We start from the raw sequence: 14,676 nt of genomic DNA on the forward strand, positions 1-14,676 counted from the left end.
TTCAGAAAATACATGTTAATATGTTCAGTGGTGCTGCAAAGTTTCCTTTGGAAAATGACATTTTAAAAATGCCCCTTACTCTGAGCCTGTGTCCCTTATTAACGCTGGACGGGTGTTGCTAATAAATGTGTCTGGTCACTCACTACAAGGTTTCTACGTCTTTCCTACTGCTGGTCTGAATTGCCCTCAGTCCTGCTACAGTCCTGATCTTTCCTGTCTGCTTTCATAAGTGGCCGTTTTACGTCTACAGCCAGCCTAATATTAGTACCCACCGATTGACGTCAGTGCCTCAGGAGTGCTGAAGGACTACTAAGCCATCATTTTAAGACACAAACCTCACCCACATCTGAGCTCTTACTGCAAGTGTCCTTTATGTAAATGGCGATCCCAAAATAGTTCAGCTACTGCCTGGCATCAACTGTTTTTATAGTATCATTCTGATAATACCTACGAATTGTTGACATTGCCATCATGCCGTCTGTGGCCGTCTACCCCCCCCCCCCCCCCCCCACACACACACACACACACACACTTCCTTCACCCCTTTTCCTTGTTTCTGCGTAGGAGCGCCTCTCCACAAGTGCATCTCCTGCCTCAACTAGGACTTCCTCCAGTGGATGATTTAAACTGCAGTTGGACTGTAGATGGCGCTACCTACACGAGTAATGTGCGAGGGTACCCTAATGTGCGCTAAAAGAGGAGTGGAAGGGGGGACGCGCTTATTACATAGATAGGAGAAAAAAAGCGTTATGCGCTGGGGCGAGTTGAGTCGTGCAACCGTCTCTCCCGTTGCGGTCAAGCCACCAGCAATCTCACTGAGTTCTCGGGCGCCACATGGCTTTGCGTTGCAGTGCGGTCAGGGGCTGCGAGGGCAAGCGGTATGCTGCACCGTCATCAAGCGGCGGGCACTATCACCACCCATTCCTCTGCTGCAGTTACATCAGTCCTAATCTTCAAGACTGAAGCAAGGATGGGCTGCGGCAGCTTGCAAGACTTGGCACCATTATCACAAGTCCTAAAATAAAAGCTAAACATGCCATTGCGACTTCGGACTTTTCTGCCTCGCCTCGCAGACCCCCAGGTGGTCTCACCTTTTGCAGAAATGTAACCACAATGCTGCCAAGTTCTGACTCCTGGATTAAAGGAGAGAAAGTCCGTGTGTGTGCCCGGTACTAGAGGACAGCGTGGACCCCGCTTGCTTTCTCTGCTGGGGTTTAACCCCCGGCAGCATCCCCTTTCCATTTTGTTTTTCCTTCCTCAATCAGTGCTGCTTGCACCGGTCAGCGGCCATGTCGAAGGCGGCGGTGAGTGCGGACGGCGCTGGGGAGGACCTCTCCAAGGTCTCCGACGAAGAGCTGCTCAAGTGCAGCAAGGAGGAGCTGATCCGGAGGCTACGAAGAGCCGAGGCCGACAAGATGAGCGTCATGCTTGACCACAGCAACCTCATCCGGGATGTGAATCGTAGGTTACAACTCCATCTCACCGAAATCAGGGGCCTCAAGGTAATGAAGAGGCGAGCAGAAGCAGGGGGGCACCCGGGAGAGGAAGGACAGGGTGGGGTGGGGAGGATTACTTAGCCACTGCACTGATGCTTATACTCAACTATGGCAGTACTAGTTACCCACCTCTATCTTTCACCACAAGTATGACAAATATATGGGCATAGAACTAACAGGGTGAGCCCTAGCAGGCACTGTACTTTAGTAAAGTTAATTTATGCTTCGCATTTAACAACATACCATTATAGCCTGTCGTGGACAGCTTGTATTTTTAAGCCAGCCAGTGCACATATTACCTTTGTTAAACAAATAGGTACTGTAATTTAACCCCCGGTCCCTACTGAATGAACATCAACAGGTGCCCCGGGAGCCGGTAAATAACTAGTTAACTAATAACCGCAAATCCGGTATTTTAAACTAGACATGTCTTTAAAGGTACGCCCTACCATACAGTTTAGATTTGTACATCTTGTATTTTTATAACCCATCATTTCCAGTGGAAACGAAATGGGCACATTTGCAGTTTCTTTGGTCTGAAGTGATGTGCTTCGGGCAACGGGTCAGATGTAACTGCAAAACAGTCTTACAGTAGTCTTGCTTTATGGAAAGGTTATTTAAAAAGGAGAGCTGTTTTGTCTAAAAAAAGTCGAAAAAATAATAAAAATAAACGAGGCATTAGCAAGATCGGGGTGACTCAGTCTTTTTATGTTACTGCTTGGTTACATTATTATTATTATTATTATTATTATTATTTATGATAGCCTCACAATTCCCATGTAGTGATTTCCATTGCTCTCAACAAATCAGGGACAAATCCCAACAGAATCAGGGAAAATTCAGAGATATTCAGGGTCATTCAGGGCCACTTTAAAAAATATTAGTGCTATTAACGAAACATCGACAGAATAAGAGACATATGAATTGATATACATTTTCTGAAGTTAAAGTAGTCTGTAACTCTAATTGTTTTCATTATTTTAAGTGCAATTCATCACCTTTTCTCCAAAAGTCACACATTTTAGGTGTAGTAAGAGAAGGCTAACATTTGAGTCAAAGTCATGGACATTTGAGAGGTATGGTGATGTGGCTGATGCCTTTATATTAACAGGGTTTTGTGTCTGGTACAGAGAGGGATAGATAGTCGCTTACGTAATGCAGCCGATAAATAAGCAGTACATGCTTAGGTTTGGTGACTCCCATGGTATTTTACTGTCATTAAAATGCGATTTACCAGTCCGCTGTTCAATGTAAATCTGGCTGTTTATTTGAGATTATTTTCCTCTTCAGTGTCTTACAAGTTGCATCAGAAATCCAGGTGTTGACAGTGCTTGCCATTTTCTGTGCTAATGCTGCCTTCAGTAGTATGATGTCATCACCACTCAGAAAGGTGCTTGCTCATGTTTCATTATTTCTATTGTAATGATGGAGCTGTGCATTTCCCCACAGGTAACCGTTGTTTTAAGGATTTAGAAACCCATTTCTACTAGAACTGACGAATAACCAGTTAAGCACTAGCCAAGAAACTAACGTTTTGATACGTAATTGTTATATTTCCATGTAGACATTTTTAGACCCACCCTGGTTGAATGAATCGAGGAGGCTGTAAAAGAAACAACTACGTTTATCTTTGTTAAAAAATAGCACAGTGAAAATATGTTCATGTTTATTTTGTAGTTTATTTTTCTCGTAAAGATCTCTTAAAATCTTCAGTACTAATGAAAGTAGGGGAGGGGACACCTGACAAGGGGCTGCAAGGAGGAATGAGGAAGCAGACACTATTAGTTTGCTGTCATTACAATTACCAGGACAAAGTAACCGATTACCATCCCTACTTCTCAACGTGGATCCATCCTCAAAATGTTAGGTAAACTTTGTCTTACTGTCCAAATTTGTGATTCAACCTCAAGAAAATGTAACACTTGAGAGAGCCACAAACTACCGGAATTACATTTAAAATCATACAACCGGAATGCTTCATAGAAATTTTCCTGGCGTGTTTGATTGTAGTATATTCCAACGAGAAAAAATGGTGTTCAATATTTATATTTCAAGGGAGTTTAGTAGTGTGTAGTTTTCAATACTACAAAGAAAAGAGACTGCTTATTTTGTGTTTCTTCTTTTACATCTGTGTCTAACTATCTGTATTATATAATAAACATTTCTTCTTATTCTGTCAGCATTTCTTTGGATTCCAAAATTGCAGTTTATTTCATTCTTAAGTCTTCTGTCTTATTTTGAGTTTTAAGGTGTACTACATAAATAATGACTTTGATTATTAAATTAAAAAGAGGGAGAAACAAAGAGAAGAAGAACGGCAGCCTGGTACTGTTTGCAAATTTACAAGCTTCTACTGAGGTTGCTAAACATGTAAGCTACTTCATACTGCAGGTGGTTTTAGAAGGAAACTTGTGGTAGGTTTCCGAATACAAACAGCATGTACTGTAGAGCAATATTTCATATCCAGATTCCATGCAGGTATGGAAACATAAGTACAAAGCATGCACACACATGCACGCACGCACACACATACACACAGATCAGTACCCCTGTTTAGATGTTCTGTGCAATAGTGCAGAACATTTGCTAAATTCTACAGACTTGCACAGTTACAGTGTGTCAGAATAATTTGCATGTGGATGTAATGTAGCAATTAGAGCTGCAGCTGTGATCATTTTCATCATTTGGGTAGTCCAGACCAGGACAAGCATTTTAATATGGGTTTCCTAAGTGCTTTTGGGAATGGTTTGATTTAGTCGTAGAAGTTAGTTTTTCTTCTGTAAATTTACACAAAGTTAAAATGCCTAGCCTGCATATCAAAGGAGTGCAACAAAATGTATGCAGTCTGTGCTGTATAAATCAGAAAACTGTAATAATAGCTGGATGATTAAAATGATATAATGGCATATTGAAATAAATTGTTCTACCTTTGATTTCAAGCAATACTAATAGGAAATAACTGTGAGACTGGCAGAAAAGTAAAAAATGTAACAAGCAGACACAGGAGCACCAAAGGACCAAGGTAGTAAAACAAGTATAATGTGAAGACAAAACCTCCGTGGACCACCATGGTAAAAATCATAAACAGTAAACAATCTATTGAATAAAATAAGATAAAATAAAAGGCCAACAGGATAAGCACTTTCAGACTTACACGGATCCTGTATTCCTTTATTGCATCACTGTTTAAATGTCCAAATCCAACCAATAAAACTCATAAAACTGGTTGGCACCCTTTTGGTAAAAACACAAGATATTCAAAATACATTTTTATGTAGGTTTGCAATGTGAAACAGAACTGCTTGGAATAATTTACTTGTTAAGTAGGTAAGTGATCTGGTTAGACCCACATTAAATCTCAGTCCAGGACATAAAGACAAGTAAATACAATATATTGAAGATCTTAGTGAAGCCAGTGAGCCAGCAGCCCTTTGGAAGTAACCACAGTACCAAGAGCAAACTCATGTATAAAACATGCAAATTCCAGAGAAGGACACGGGCTAAGGATAGACGGAAATTTTAACTACTGAACTCCTGTTCTGTCTGGAAATCCTATTTATTGGATAAAGTCAGACAGTGGCATTTAATCTGATTTAAATGCTTTGCATACCTGTTGATATACTTGCAAAAACAGCTAATAGAATATACAATATTCAACTTGAAGATGGATTATAAGAATAAAAAAATATAGTTAATGCAAACTATTCCATATAAATCTTTATAAGCCACATCATAATTACTTATCTAGTTGTTTACCTTTATTTCAAGAGATTTGCTGATGAAGAATAGAGGTGTTTCAGCTGTAACTATGTATTCGTATCGCAAGGCACGTAATAACATGCGCAACATAAACCTTGAGCATACAGAATATAGCAAACTTTGTAAGAGAGTGAAACAGGAGGTGATATGTATATATGTTTGTATGTGTGTGTGTATATATATATATATATGTGTATATATATATATATATATATATATATATATATATATATATATATATATATCTGCATATATATATATATATATATATATATATATATATACATATATATTATATATGTACACACACACACACACACACACACACATATGAGGTTATGAATAACAGCCGGTGAGTTTTGATTGAAGCCCAAAACATCAAACAAACTCACTGACGATTACCATTAATTTCTAGTAAACTCATTGCAAAAAAGTAATCACAAATGTAAACCAATAAGTTACATGTGTGATTACAAAAAGTAAAACAAAACAAAAAAAAACAAAGCTTATCCTCCCAAACATACTAACCCATGATTCCCATACTTGCACAAACTTGAAAAAAGGGCAAACAATTTGGAATTATCAGCATCTGACATAATAAACGTCAACCGTTACATAATTTAACAAATTGTACCAGCGTGTATACACACACACACACACAAACACAAAGACATACACATAGACAAAGTGAGGTCAGAGCTTCCATACAGAATATAGGGCAGATAGAAACATTTTAAGGTAGGTAGTATTTAAACAACCATGCAGAACAGGCAGGAACTGCATAGTGACAGAACACAAAGTACACCATCCACAAGGTGATACACTGCAGTGCTTGCAAAGCAAGACAACCATGCATCATAATGAGGTATGCAACCCAACATGCCTTTAACTCCTGGAGTTAAAAGAGTTTAGTCACTTCTTGTTGCAAGGAGGTGTGCATGCATGTGACCAAAGGTAAATGATGAGGCTTTTATGGTAAGTGATGTGGTGATGTGTTTGTTTCCAAATGGCTTTCTGAGATGCTGACGAGATAAAATTAAACTTTTTTCTTACAGTTGACTAGTTTTACCTTTTTGGGAGATGATGTGGGCTGTAAACATGTAAAAGCTTATTCTCCATTTAAGATTATAGTTTTGGGAGTTCCATAGCTGATTACTATAGTTTAACCAGAAAAGAATATCTGCATTACTGTCCATAGGATCTAGGCTTACTCCTCAGGTGTATCTGTAATAAAAATCAGCATTGGCTAAAAAAACTTGTCTGACAGCAAGATAGACAAAATCATTTTCCTTTGGTGGCAAAGACATACACATCAGACATGTTGTGAGGTGATGAGCTGGGCCCCCTCACACCCTGTAGTTAGCACAACCAAGTCATAGATTGATCAAGTTCATGGGATATGGGAAAGCCCCCTTAAAGATTTTGCTGTTAGCAGCATTTTCCAGCCACTGTGGACTTTTGGCCAGTTTCTACTGAGACAAGAAACATATTCCCCTCCTGATATGGGCAGTGTTAGTGTAGGACCATAATTCATGTATTACAGTCTCAAGCAAACAATTCCTCCTGTCCTTTTATGAAACTGATTGTTTATATATTTTTTAGTATACAATGTAATGTAGCTGTTCAAAGATGTGTGCTTTGTGCTAAAATAATTATATTGGCTTTCTGTGATATATTAACAAGGCAAAAGCATGATATTTTTGTCTAAAAACTTGTAGTTTGACTTATTTATTATTTCTTTTGAAGGACATTAATCAAAAACTGCAAGAAGATAACCAGGAGCTGCGGGATTTGTGTTGCTTTTTAGATGATGACAGGCAAAAAGGGAAGAAGATCTCTCGGGAGTGGCAGAGACTAGGCAAATACAGTGCTGGAGTCATGCGCAGGGATGTTGCTTTGTATTTGCAGAAGCTAAAGGAGTTAGAGATGAGACAGGATGAAGTAGTCAGAGAGAACATGGATCTAAAGGAGCTGTGCATCATGCTGGATGAAGAAAGAGCTACTGCAGGTGGAAGTCGGAGCTCCATTGATAGTCAGAGCAGTCTCACACAGTTGTCAGCTGCAGCTGGTCCCCTAATGAGAGATGTAGGGGATGGAAGTAGCACATCTAGTGCTGGGAGTACAGGCAGTCCTGATCACCAGAAGCACATTTCCAGCAGTAGCCCTGAGCACCTTCAAAAACCAAGAGCTGAAGGCAATCAGGAGCAGGTAAAACACAGCAGTGCAAGTCCAGAACATCTCCAAAAGCACAAGCGCTCAGCAAGTCCTGATCCTCAAAAGCACCTCAGAGGAACAAGCCCAGAACATCACAAGTGCTTTGGAAAAGGAAGCCCAGAGCACCATAGGCACAGAAGCAGTAGCCCAGAGGGTCTTCAAAAGCATATCATGAGTACCAGCAGCCCAGAGCATTTTCAAAAACAGGTGGCTGGCAGTAGCCCTGAGCATCAGAAGCACATTAACAGCAGCCCAGAGCACAACCAAAAGCACACATTTACTGGTAGTATGGAACATCTACAGAAAGCAAGGGGTAATAGTCCTGAAACACTGAAGCAGAATTACGGAGGTAATCCAGAGCATCTCAAACATCTGGCTGGAAGCAGCAGGGAGGGAACTTTGAAGAGACAAGGAACAGAGGATGTATCACCTCATCACAGGAGTTTATATAATGGCATGAATGGAGGGTTGGTAGACCTACTGAAACCACATTTACAAAAACTACAGACTCTCTGAAGTAGCAAAGATATTAAGTAATCTCTACACTTAGAAATTGTTTTAATGTATACAGAACAGGGTTTTTAACAGTCCAAGAGCTCAGTCATTTTTGTGTCCCAATAGTCTTGCATGCTGCTTGGCTTAATTTGTAACAGTTGGAATCTAATGGCAGACTGGCATGGTAAGTTTTACAACATTGGCTTGGTGTTTGCATCTGCTTACTGTACTAATGTGAAGATATGTCTTCATGGCTGGTCTCTATGTGCTGACCAGTTAAAGATGACTGTGTAGTTCTCTGTATAGTAAGTCTTAACTAGTGAGTCAAAGATAGTGACTGAAAGCATATATATATTGGCAGATGGAGCTGAGTATTCCTGGCACATTTGGTATAAAATGTTAAGCACAATAACAAAGTGTAGTACAACTCAATGTTATATGTCTGTTATTATTCATTTTTCTTTCCCAGTATAAAATTCTAATTTTATTTTCTGGACATGTTTTTATTTTCTTGCTTGCCAAACAAATATACAGCTCAATTTCTTTCTCATTATTTACATCCCATATGCTTTCTGTTTACATATTTTTTGTTTACAGACTATTGATAAGAATACTTTTTGCCTTCTTTGTGTCACTGTGTTACATTTTAGATTAACTGCTTTTGTTGTTGCCGTTGTTTTTGTCTGGAATTTGCATTTTTAACTACTCTGTTTTTCATGTAGTTGTCCCATGTATCTTCTGTACCGGCCTTTACAATTCATACACCTTTTATGTGTTGTACCATAGAAAGGCACTTTAAACTCTGTCATGGTTATGTCAGAGTTGGCCAGTCCAGTGACAGTGAAAATGTCACTGGCTCCCTTTCATCATTAATAGATCTTCTAGAGCAGAATAGCTCAGTCTGGGATCTTTTAGATTAAGATTGTGCCTCCTGGTGTTATTGTCTTACCTCCTAAGAATGGTCACAAAAGTAGTACTGTAGACTTTAAATATGTGCACCTTATATTCCAGTCTTTACCACTGGTCATTTTGCCAGTTGTGGCATATATATATATATATATATACATACATATAGTCTCTACAGCTGTACTGTGCACCTTGCTACAAGGTGACATACACCCACTTTTTATTCACTGTATTCTGTATGCCCGAATCAATAGAATAGTCAGACATTCATTTCTGAAAGCAGCAGAATGTTTGAAGGAGTGTTGTGAGTTTATACTTTATTTCTGCTCCATTTGAATTTGATTGTGAAATTTAAAATAATGCTATGATTTCTTGCAAGTAAGCTTACACACTGTGTAACTGTGACAGGCCTGCAGTACACGTCTGAATTCTCCTTTTCCAACCTGTATCAGCAGACAATTGTCATAGATACTTACTATACCTGCTTGTGTTCTGTGATGATGTAGCAGCAAGATTATCCACATTGTAATCTCACCAGTAAAACTCATTCCGAAACAGAAAGTCCTGTTATTAAGTAGAAAATGGAGATGATTAGTTCCAGGTGCTTATTAAAGTTATGCATTTTGCATCATCCAGTACATAAAGTTTAATTGGATTTGTTTTTTAAATAAAATGGCCATGGCAGTTTTGTACTAGGCTTTGTGTGCATTTATGTGATAGAACAGTGCTGAACATTTGGACATTTGTTTTTTCACATGGTCATTTAAAGTTCCGAATGCTGATTGTCAAATAGAAAATTAAATTTCTTATGAAGTGGTTTCATAAATGAGACTTTCATGTATAAATAAATGTTTCTGCATCATATATTTGGAGTTTTAAATGAGTTCATATAAAGGAATTATGTTTTACCATGAAAAATGGAGATACAGTTATTTCAGTGCCAGACATATGGAAGTGAACTAGCAAACAGCAGCATCTCCCATGCAACCATCAGTGAAGTAGGGGCATTGTTAACACTTGCAATGTAAGTTAGTTAATGATGCATGTGGTATGTGTAAGAGTGCAGTAAATGATATGTGCTATGTGGTTATAGGACCTGTACTGACATAAAGCCTGCATCCATCAGGTTGAAACACAGAAACAGTTAAAAATCATGCCGTAGTTTGAGTGTGTTCTATTTTATGCTGTACATGGATTCATTTAAAATGAGGGGCATTTCTGCAAAAAAAGTTATTAACATTATTGTGGATTGTTCAAGAATAACCGTTCAAGTTAGGGTTGTTCACACTTTACCATGAGACTGTTTCATCACATTTAACATATATGATTTGTTTATATCATCACTCTTATCCTTAAGATATTTATTTATTCATGTATTTGAAAGTTCCTGTTTCTGAATTTGTAACCTGTAAAATGTGTTTAGTGGCATATCATTGAAAGTGAAATTTATATATTATTTATGAAGTTATATATAGTTAGCAATAATATCAAAATTATTAGATTTATTGAAATATATAAGGCGTATTCACTTTACCATGAACTTTGTTTTCTTCTGTTAAAGAAGATATTGCATCATTTGTGAGGTCAGTTTTTGCCTCCAACTTAGAGTACTAATGACAAAAAATAAATAAGTCAAATTGTTTAAATTACTACAATACTACTGTGTACAGTGTAAAATTGGCTTGTTGAAATTCACATTTATCCTTTAGAAGTATACGTTAGTATCAAGGTGGCAGACAGCTAAAGAGAACCACGTACAAGCTGTCTGTCTTACCTGTCTTATACAGCACTCAAGGCTTCACTTTACAAAATGCCATTTTAAGCTTGACTGTACTGTATGTTTTAATATGAACACTTTTAGTATGAGCATTTGAAGAAGAAATTGTTAAACCGGTATTTTGTAGTATGTATTTTATTATGTGCAATTTAATATTCCCTTTGAAAAAGGGACAGTGGCCATTTCATATATACTATAACAGTGTTTTAAAATCTATATCCATAATTGTTCCATATATAGAACTTTATGTGAGCAGTTGTAACATTCAGTGTTGCTTTACTAAGAGGGTTCCAATGCCACATTACAGAGAGACCATGAGCTGTATCATTTAGTGATGCTCTCCCATGACATATAAAACCATAAAACTGAATCTTGATATCTTACTATGGAAGATTTTTGAAGGGTAAGGTATGATACTGTTTATGTTTGTCAGTGCAGATTCTTGAAGATGGCATTGCTAAAGACATAGAAATCCTTACTGTCCTTAAGTTTTTGCCAGAGGACTAATTTGTCATGCTGACTTCAATTTTACTTCTGCTATCTTTCATTGCACATGCACAGCCATGATTCCTGCTGTACCATCAGTATGAAGGGCCCAGAATTATAGAAATACACCATATATTAGATGATAATTTTAAAATCCAGTCATAGTACGTTGTAGTTCATGCTGAGCAATACATAACACACACATGCATGAACGCAGAACATTTTGTTTTGTTATTCTTTACATAAGTGTCGGGTATCACCATAAAGGCAACATAAATTTTGTTAATTTGTTGCACATTCCTAACATCAGTGGTCATCTGCCATTTTTCAGTGGAAAGTATGTCTTAAGTGGTTTATGCCAGGAGACACTGAATTTCATATAGCTTAAGTGATCAGGTTTAAATTATTATATGACTACTTGCCACATTGGCTCAGGTTAAAGCATACTCTGCGTTTGATAAAAAAAAATGTCAGTCTTATCAGAAGGAAATAGGTTACTCACACATTCTTTCAGTTCATGTTTGTGATCCATTGCTTTTAATTTTAAAGCACAGAAAATCTTTATTAAATTATCACTTATGACATAGGCAATCATACGTTTAGATAAGCGAAAACAAACCATACTGACATAATTTTAGTGTCAAACATTATACATCACGTGTAATCTATGCAGTCACTGTCAGTCAAACATTACATAGCTCATTCAGATACTGCCTTCTTTTAAACCTTGTTCCTCCTCTGCTTGTATTGTTCCCACATTTCCCATTTTTTCTATGTAATTGATCGTACCCTTTTCTAAGGATCCCACTTGTTTTATCCCTGTTACTATATTCATTACTTCTAGTACAATCACTGTAGACTTTGATTCCCATTCTCTAGGAATTGCTTTTTTGGCACTTAGCAGCCACCATAATTAGACTCAGCAAAGCCTTACTATGTCTAGACAATTCCGATTCTGTATCATAGCTGAAAAAAATAGTTTCCTTAGTTATACTAATTTGTCACACAGTATTTCTGATAGAGTAGTCTGCAGAAATTTTTTAAGGTCTGCCATATCATTATATTCCCAGAAAATGTGTTCACAATTACCTCTTACTTCCCCATCGCATCTCTAGCCTTTGCTATGCTGAGGAAAAATTCTTTGGAGTTTACTTAGGGTATAAAAATACCTATGTAGACACTTCAAGCGCATATCCTAAATTGTCTAGACTTTGTTACATGTTTGGGAGACATACATTTATCCCCCATTGTTTCTTTGCGAATTGCTTATCCAATCTCTCTTTACAATCCTTTCTAACCTCCTCTGATTGATCATTATTGTTATCATGCAATATTTTATATGCTGTACTAATTATTTTTTTTATAAAGCAACTTCTGTTATAGATTCTGCCAAAAACTGTACCAGTGCTGGTCTTTTGCTTAGGACCCCCCAATTTCTTTCTCTTTGCCTATACCCTAATATCAATCCTTGATAAGGAAGACAATCTGTAGCCTGCAGTTCAAAAATTTCTTGGCTTTTTCCCATCCTATTACCTTTCCCTCTCTAGTTATTTGGTCCCAATACCTTGGTACTTTTGCCAGTTTTCTCCAACAAATTCCAGCCCCCTCTTGCCTATTCTCTGTATCCCTAATTGCTATTGTCCATATCAGCAGAATCTCCTTTCTCCATTCCTGTGTTGGCATAGTTCTTAGAATACTTTCTGCTACTTTATGAATATAATATTCTGTCTGATTATTGTTATTCTCCTTAAGTATCCACATCCAAAATCCCAGTGTCTCTTTGTTTCTTGAGTTTCCCCTTGTTTCACCATCATCCTTTTCCACGTTAAATTATACGTTTCTGGTTGTGCTATGTATAGGAGCCTTAACTGTGTAGCTCTGAAATACCCCTTCAAATCAGGTAATCCCAAACCACCTTTTCTGTATTGGAAGAATCAGCTTATCCAACTTGGCTCTTGACTTTTTCCCATCCCACATAAAATCCTTCAGCTCTTTATTAATTGCTATCCCCAACTTCTCCTCTGGTTGACAAAAATATGCCTGACCTGTGTATAAAACTAAAGAGGCTAAAACATTTTAACTGCTTGTATCTTGCTAATATCCATATAACAAAGCTTCCAGTTTCTCAGTTTTTGTATTATATTTTGTTTAACCTCTTCCCAAATATCCTTAGCTGCCACACCAGAATCCTTTTTACTCCGTACTCCTATGTACATTTTATCATGTCCCCATAAGTATGGCTATTGCTGAACCAATTTGTGTGTGGGTACATAACTTATAGCTATTGCCTTTATTTTAGCTTCATTAATTTTGTATACCAAAAAGATTTGAAATGGTCTCAAAATGTTCCACAATACTGAAATGTCCTTTTCTAGTTTTATCGGCTATAAAATAATATAACAGCTTTTCTTGACTACCATATATCCTTGAATTTCTGAGTCCCTTATTTTCTTTGCCAGTGGCTCTAAATATAATGCAAATAAAGGCAAAAGAGGACACACTTGCCTGGTACCTTTTCTCAGACAGAAATTATCAGAGAGGAACCCACCCCCCCTTCAATTTTTACCTCCAGTACTTCACATATCCTTCTAATCAACCTTACAGTTTTATCAGGGAAAGCAAATGCTTCCATTGCCCTGCTCATAAACTCCCAGCTTACTCTGTCAAATGCTTTCTCTGTATCAAGACCCACCACCAACAGTGGTATTTTCTTATATTCTGCTTCCCTCTGGATAATCAATGTTCTGATAATGTTGTCAAATATTTGCCTCTTCTCTATGAAACCACACTGATCCATATCTATCAAGTTTGCCATCACCTTTGTATTCTTGTAGCCATTATAGACATGAACACTTTATAATCATGGTTTAGTATTGAAATGTGCCTGTATGAAGCTGGATCTGATAGATCTGTACCCTCTTTTGGTATTACAGCTAACATTGCTTTCTCCCTAGATGGTGGTACAGCTCCTCCCCTTAAGATATTGATAAAACTTTCCAGATCTTTATAAGTTTTTCTCCTCCTAGTTCACCATTATAAAATGCATGAGAAAATACAAAGAATTTATGTCTATAAATAAAATTATTTCAACAAATTGTTCCAAATGAACTAAAATAGTGGTGTATTGTTTGGTTTATTTGTTCTTCTTTTTGCACCATTGCACCAAGTAGGCATATGCTTTAAAGTCCCTTACACGTTTAACAAAGACAAAAAAAGTCCAATATTTACAGGTTTGCTTATTCCGTTATGTTTCACAAATATAATTATTGCTTTGCAATCCCACACTTATTTGTCAGTTTCTAAGATGCTGGTTTTATTCCTGTTGATTTCCATTTCCCAAACCAGTCTCTGCTTTATTATAATGTATTCCTGATTCTTCTAGTCAACTCTTGTATTTTTTCTGTCTTTCCATTGAAACATTGGAAAGAGTTTTATTTGCACAGTCTATCTGTAGACTTTATTACCAGAAGATCAAGAATCAAAATTTCCTTCTCTTTCTTAGCTCAAATTTTGCTGGACAAACTTTTGTATTTCCTCCTTAGC

The 14,676-nt window shown here is 37.4% G+C and overlaps 1 protein-coding gene across 1 annotated transcript; it reads left to right on the forward strand.

The window, feature by feature from the left end:
• The first annotated feature begins 751 nt into the window (after positions 1-751).
• CCDC85A (coiled-coil domain containing 85A) lies at positions 752-9,734 on the forward strand. Its single transcript, XM_044054769.1, has 2 exons — positions 752-1,502; positions 7,002-9,734. The coding sequence occupies exons 1-2, from the start codon at positions 1,290-1,292 to the stop codon at positions 7,983-7,985; spliced, it is 1,197 nt and encodes a 398-aa protein (XP_043910704.1). The 5' UTR covers positions 752-1,289; the 3' UTR covers positions 7,986-9,734.
• Positions 9,735-14,676: the final 4,942 nt, after the last annotated feature.

This window comes from Protopterus annectens, chromosome 1.part2, assembly GCF_019279795.1.
Source record: "Protopterus annectens isolate FY-2018-M chromosome 1.part2, PAN1.0, whole genome shotgun sequence".
Taxonomy (NCBI): domain Eukaryota; kingdom Metazoa; phylum Chordata; order Ceratodontiformes; family Protopteridae; genus Protopterus; species Protopterus annectens.